Source organism: Morone saxatilis, unplaced genomic scaffold (assembly GCF_004916995.1).
Source record: "Morone saxatilis isolate NCDOM2014 unplaced genomic scaffold, NCSU_SB_2.0 Contig9, whole genome shotgun sequence".
Classification (NCBI taxonomy): Eukaryota; Metazoa; Chordata; class Actinopteri; family Moronidae; genus Morone; species Morone saxatilis.
The window spans coordinates 5,654,930-5,661,672 of NW_023340268.1; the positions used below are offsets into that span (position 1 = coordinate 5,654,930).

Genomic DNA, 6,743 nt, shown 5'->3' on the forward strand with positions numbered 1-6,743 from the left:
AAGTCAACATAAAAGTATGAGCAAACGTCTGGGTCTGTTATTATCTTTAGTTGTTCCTCTCCACCAGCCCACAAGACACGTTTACTGACCTCTGCTTCTATCTGCTGTCATCATGAGGTAAAGCAGCGTGCGTCCACAATCATCAATTATTATGGCACATTGTGTTAATGGAGCAGCTAAAGGACAACGATCGAGGTTTAGAGGGCTTATAAAAGTCAATGAGAGAACCGACTATGATGATTTATGAACGTGACGAAGGCTTATGTCAGGGTCAGTGCAGCAGTGCTCAAGTTAGTGGGTTAATAGTCGGTGTTTGTTTGGCATGAACTATTGAAAATGATGCACATGAATCCAGGCACAATAATAAACAATCCTACAGCCGAGCCTTAAAACAAAAAGCCTTTGTTGAAGTCCTAATACGTATAAAATGCACGAGTCATAAACACCTTTAAAAGTGTTGAGTAAGGACAGAAAACAGGCAGAAAAAAAAGATTTTTCCTCAGAGTCTTTACTCACAACATAGCAAGAAACAAGCACACATCTCTCAGAAAACTCAAGAACAAACTGAAACAGTTTTATTTTAATTTACAGATTATCCAGTTGCATCAGGTCTGGTCAAACAGAAGGAAAGAAGAAGAAGGAGGGGAAAAAACCTTCCCTAAAACTGTATCTAAAAACATCTTAAATTAAACTCCCTTCATTTAACAGTTGCTCCCAGTTTTCTTTGTCTGCCTTCACAGTGGACTCCGTCAGAGTCGAGGTCAATTCACATCTATAAATCCCAAAAGTGACTGGCAAAGGTTGTACGTGTAACAGAAGATAGGCTGTATTTTGTGAAATAGGTGATAAGAATTTTTTTTGTGAGTTTTGGGGGTAAAAAGGGAACGCAGACAAACAAGAAATGAGTGAATCAACATCAAATCTTGGCAATTACTCCAAAATCCATTTCCTATGATGTGCAAAAAACATTGGAAGAATAGGACACTATTTTTTAAAGTGTCAAAAGATGGACATTTTTACAGAGTTGGCACTTGGGTGCACTTGATTTAAATTTGTCTCACACCAGTTGGCAAAAAAGATTGCCAGACAACTTCTTTTAAATCTCCGTCCAGGCCTGATGTGCACTGGCTGCCTTAAGACCCAAACTAGTGCAGCATGACATCAGCATGAGATGACTTAACAGTAAGAAATTAAAAACAAAAAGAAGGAATGATTGCTTATTTCACACAGAGTACAGCTGTCTCAATGGCGTACCCTTTTTAACATTCAACAACCCAAGAAAAAGGTGACTGACAGGCCAGTTTCACATGCAAAAGCAATCACACACTGGAGAGGTTTGCAGGGAAGATTCATTTGGTTAAAGTTTCCACTCACAGAAACAGCCGTCGCTACTACAGAAGATGCTTCTGTGTTCTTACAGCCTCCCTTTGTGTCCTGTATTTATGGCAAACATCCCTCAGATTAACCTTCTGCTCTTATTATACTTGTGGGAAGAAATCATTCGTTTTCGGGGGTTTAACACAGTTTCAGGGTCATTTTGGGCACAACGCTCTCTTTTCATCTCTCATGGAAGTTTAGCGATGCCCATTTGAACGTCTAATTATCGTCTTAATTATGTCACTCACACAGATTTTTGTGTAATTTTTGTAATCCCCAAGTTGAACTAACTGAATATTTGCCAAAAGAAAAGCAAGATAAACATGCTCATCCTATTTGGAGCCAAACTGATTCTAACTGGTTGAAGGAATTGCACAGAAACGCCATAAATGACGTCACAGGATTAAAAAGGTTCATGTCCCACTCTGCCATATATTAAGCTTACACCATAACTTTATTTCAAGCCTACAGGTAATGTAACAATTACTGAGGTGCTTCTGGGCTTGAGCTGCATTCACGTTTGCTAAAATATATCCTTCCCTTTGGTCTTTAAAGTCGAGGAAGTCAGGTATTTCACACATTTCGAATGCAGTCAAGTGTTAATGGCTGAACCTTCCAACTTTAACCATCATATCTCCCTTTTGACAAAATGAGAGTGAAGGTGACAGCCGACAGAAATCAAAGTGCATCCACATCTAATCACAGCCTAAAGTTGTTGGTAAAAAAAATAAAAGAAGAAGAGGAAAAATAACATACAAAAAAAAAACCTAAGTGGTCTTCATGGTTCATGGTGGTCGTTACGTTAATGAACAATGAGGTGAGTGAGGAAGCAGTGTCCAGTCCATCCCATTTGTTGTGTTGTGACCCTCCTCATTATCGTCCCCGTCGAGACCGAACTCGTTAACGTTGTGTATTCCAGTGTGTGTTCCAGCGACTTAATCCACAGGGAAACCTTCAGAATAAAAGTGTTGTTTTTTTTTTAAGATCTTCTGCCTCTGACCGCCATAACTGTGACAGCACTGTGACTCTCCTTGTGGGTTAATAACAGACATAAAAACATAAAAACGTCTGAAGAAACATCGTTTTGGCTCAGCAGCCAGAAGGAATCCACACATACACCCAACGTACAAACATGCAGGCGATCATTCCAGTATCAAATTCTACCAGAATTACAATCTGTCACTCTTCATGCACATTTTTTGTTTTATTTTTGTTTTTGGACGAGGGTCCATTGCTGTTGGTTAGCTCCGTTTTGGTTGTCGAGCAGAGTTAACCATTGGTTTCATCATGGCAGTGTTTGGTAGCATCAGATTTACCTGGAACAGTGTGAATACGTCGTCTTTGTGTGCGTACATGCGTGTCTACAAGAGGCAAGGTGTGAGCGTGTCAAGTGGCTGGTTTTGTGTCTTCGAAGCTGAGTTAAAAAAAAAAAAAGAAAAATCCACTAAGTCAAGTGTCACTCAGGCTACTTTGTCTCCCACAGTCTCAAATCAACGTGCGCCATCAGTAAGAGGGTAACAGTACATTCTTTATGTCTCTGTGTTAAATAATAGGGGTCTAACGTTATATTTTTATACTATTCAAAAACACAGTGCTCACTCCTAGATCTCAGCGAAATGTTTTTTTCCCTTCATAGTGGCTCAGTGTGGGAGCAGGGACATTTCAGTACAGTGGTGTTTTTTTCTGTGACAGTGGGACAACATGTTTCCAGCATGTTTTTCCTCACTTTCTCTTCCCAAATCCAGCTATCACACAGTCTGTATTCATGGATGAGAAGTGTGAGGTTTCTGTGTTGCAAGAACAACAAAAGAGAAACAGGAAGAGTGAAAAACAGAGGGGTGTGACAGCTGGAGGAGGTGTGTGTGTGTGTGTGAGGGCAGCGGCGAGCTTCCCCCTTCCTCCCTTGCTATAGCAGCTCCTCTCTTTGCTTTTTGCTCCTCACAGGCCCCTGGCCGTTCCTCAGGGAGCCGTTCTGGGGCCGCAGGAGATGCCCGCGCTCCTGCTCCGTCCATGGGACCCCTCCCTGCCCTTCGTCACTGTCCAGGTCAGAGTCTGAGTGCATGAGGGCAGAGGAGGTTGGAGCGGGGACCGGCTTCAGGCGGGCTGGTGGAGGAGAAGAGAAAGAAACAGTATGATGTCAAAATGAGGCTGGACTGGAGGAGCAGAATATTTTATTTAAAAAAGTGGGGTCAGTCATTCTGGAGAAAAATAGCTGATGTGTGTTTGACATCCTGGGAATAAATCTTTCTCCAGAATGACTGACCCCATCTTTAAACCTTTATTCATTTAGTCTCACTCAGATCACATAAACATATATACAGTGTGAGCATGGACAAAACATTAAGACATTCAGAACAAACAAAATGTACATATTTACATAGCAATGGTTACAGAGTTACAAGTAGTCTACGAAATAGTAAAATATTCTGTATAAAATACTAAATAAACACCAGCCTGCAGCATCCTTTAAAGTAAAGCATCGGTTTATAGCTCAGCTGGTAGAAGTTTAAATGTTTCGAGCTGCTAACATACAACAGGGTTGAAGAAACAGTGAGCTACAATGAGTGGTAGTGGTGATATTGTTTGTGTGTGTCTTACCAGCTCGAGGTGGTTGTAGCTCCAGACTGTCTTGCTCATCAGCTTCTAGTATTTTATATCTGCTTTTGCTTCTACGCACTTTGCTTTTACGCCTTTCAGGAAAAAAAAAAAACACACACACACCAGATATTATGAGTTGGTGTAGAGGTAGTTAAAGAAGAAAATACAATCCCAAGAGTTTAATGGAAAAGATGCGTATTCTGTGTGCATCTAAAGACATTTAATAATAATTATAACAATATTTGATACTTTAGAAAGTGTGCTCACCTGTTGCAGCAACACACCATCCCCCAGACAACTGTTGCTATAGCAACCACAATCATAAAGGATGCTATAGTCACATAGAGTACGCTCCACTCTGAAAACAAAAAATATTTAGTGAGATGCAAAAGCAAAGTGTGTTATTACAGTGTAATGGATTATGTGGGAAACAGGTTGCCACATTTCATCTGACACACAAACTGTCAAAATATTTAGTTAAGATTAATATCATCTCACCACAATTGCTTTCTGCATCTCCGAGCTGAGCTCTGATGAAGTTCTCCATCCAGAAAGGGTGGCAGACACAGCGCCGTGTGAACGAGTCACATTCGCCGTGACCGGAGCAGTTCAGCTGGCAGACTGAGGAGAGAGAGCGGCAGAGAGTACAACAGATGAAACTAGAGCCTTATCTTGCAGAAAGCAGACAGATCATACCCATATTCAAGAACAAAAACCTACAATAGGCGCATTGAATAACATAACATAACAGTGTAAACAAGCGACAGGGAGATATAACGTGTAGTGACAGCTCAAAAATCTGACCTTTGAGTCCTATCTGTCATTATCTAACCATTATCTTAGGTCAAGAAGTCAAAGCAGCTCTGTTCCACCACAGTACCATATAACTCTGCCTACAAAAGTACATTTTCTTTCTTTTTACTCCTTTTCCTTTGCTTTGTGTGTCTCTTACAAACTATATTTATCAGGTACTCACTGACTGTATCCACCCGTCGGGCCTTGTAGATGAGAAAGTCATTCTTCTGTTTGCGCAGTTTGTTGCGTAGTCCAAGTGCAACGCTTCGGCCAGACAGAGGGGGGCGCCCTGGACCGCCTGACACCAGGAAGACCAAACGAGTACTGAGGAGGGAGGAAGGAGAGAAACATGCTTATATATATAATCCACCAATGAAACCAAATCAAGGAAATCTCATTGCAGCCTTTTTAATGGTTATGTTTATGTATTTCAAGTTGGGGTTATAACAAAAGACTGAGCTTGAGGAGAATATGAGAAAACATTCAGGAATACAAAATAAAGGGATATAAAATTAAACAAAATCAGCTCACCTGTGCTCATTAAACGCACTGATTTCTCGCACAGTAATGTCACTGTCGAGCACTCCCAGTAAAACCCCAACCTGGCGCAGCAGCATGTCTCGCTGACGGTGGGAGACCTGGGATACAGAGACCTCCAACACCAACTCCACCAAGTCATGCTCCCATATGTCTGATAAACAGAGAGAGCAAAAGAAAAGGAGGGGGTGAGAAAGGAGATTGCAAACACAGAAGAGACATCGACAAGAGAGGTGATTGGTAGGGAGGAGAATAGCGGCAAAGAAAAAGCAACAGGGAGACTGACAGGAGAAAAACAGGCTGATTGCAGGATCCATCTAACACTCTGAAATCTGGGAAATAGGCCAGAGCACCAAGTGACGGATTAGTTTCTGGCTGCGTTTGTGTCTGTTCACCGTATGCTGCACACTGACCCGCTCAACCTTCTGCTGTGCGTTGTTGAATCTCTTGCTGTGTGGAAACAATTTGTATGCATGGACTGGTTTGAAGGCAAAAATAAACTCCAATAATACATCGTAAAAATGCTGTAATTTAACATTCGAAATACCAGCTTTTCCTGAAAATAGCCTTCACTAACCAACAAGAGAGACAGTTTTCAGTGTAAACGTGTTTCTCTTGTATACTGTAGGTTTGAGTCTGTACATGTGGGTGTTTTATGTTACCTGGTTTGACCTCCACTGTGCCCCTGTTAGAGCTGGTCTGTCCTTTACTGTCAGTTACAGTCAAGGTGAAGCTGTACTTCCCCTCCACCAGGTTCCCCAGAAACAGCACTGCCTGGTGGTCAGAGTTGTTCAGTACATCCTATTGAAACAAAAAAACAACAAAGAAGTGTTAAAATTATTATAAATGTATTATTTGTTTTAATTCTGTAGATTGAAGTTGTAATTTTATGTAGTTTTATATTCTGTCCACTGTAAACAACAACCAGTCTCACCCCAGCGGCAGGGCTGCTGTCATCTCTGGTCCACAGGTAGCTGACACCACCTTTGTCATCAGTGGAGTGAGATCCATCTAGGGTGGCGGTCCTGACGGGCAGAAGGATGGGTGGACTCGAGACAACACGAGCCAATGGCGGCTGGTCCAGTTCTGGTGGAAAAAACATTATGAAAGAGACTGAATTCAGAAACCTATTTGGAAAACACTCTTAATCATTAAATGCTGTATCTTCATTCACTGAGGTGGATCCAGGCACTGTAAAAGCCATTACTTGTTGCCCTAGTTACCTCTCTTCTAATTGCAAAGGAGGAGACTTTGAGAAAGGAAATATGTGGCAACTACATATTGTGATTTGATGATTATCTTCCAGCTTCAAAATGTGGTGGCAACTGAATTTCAGCGCAGATGAGAATCAGTTTCCGATTTCTATTGTATACTCTATTGGAGTGCAATGGCTGCACCTACCAGATTTGAAAGAAAGCCTTTATTGTCATTGTACA

At 41.4% G+C, this 6,743-nt stretch overlaps 1 protein-coding gene across 3 annotated transcripts in view; it reads right to left on the minus strand.

Annotated features, from left to right (window-relative positions):
* Window positions 1–544: 544 nt before the first annotated feature.
* The window catches only part of kiaa0319l (KIAA0319-like ortholog), a 23,977-nt gene continuing 17,778 nt past the window's right edge, over window positions 545–6,743 (minus strand). For all 3 annotated transcript variants that reach the window (XM_035681090.1, XM_035681092.1, XM_035681091.1), the window contains exons 18-25: window positions 6,242–6,393; window positions 5,970–6,108; window positions 5,302–5,461; window positions 4,952–5,094; window positions 4,474–4,596; window positions 4,243–4,333; window positions 3,976–4,067; window positions 545–3,480 (exon numbers count right to left, since the gene is read on the minus strand). In XM_035681090.1, coding sequence (XP_035536983.1) covers window positions 3,284–3,480; window positions 3,976–4,067; window positions 4,243–4,333; window positions 4,474–4,596; window positions 4,952–5,094; window positions 5,302–5,461; window positions 5,970–6,108; window positions 6,242–6,393 — 1,097 coding nt within the window. In that variant the 3' untranslated portion in view covers window positions 545–3,283. The remainder of the gene's footprint in view (window positions 3,481–3,975; window positions 4,068–4,242; window positions 4,334–4,473; window positions 4,597–4,951; window positions 5,095–5,301; window positions 5,462–5,969; window positions 6,109–6,241; window positions 6,394–6,743) is intronic.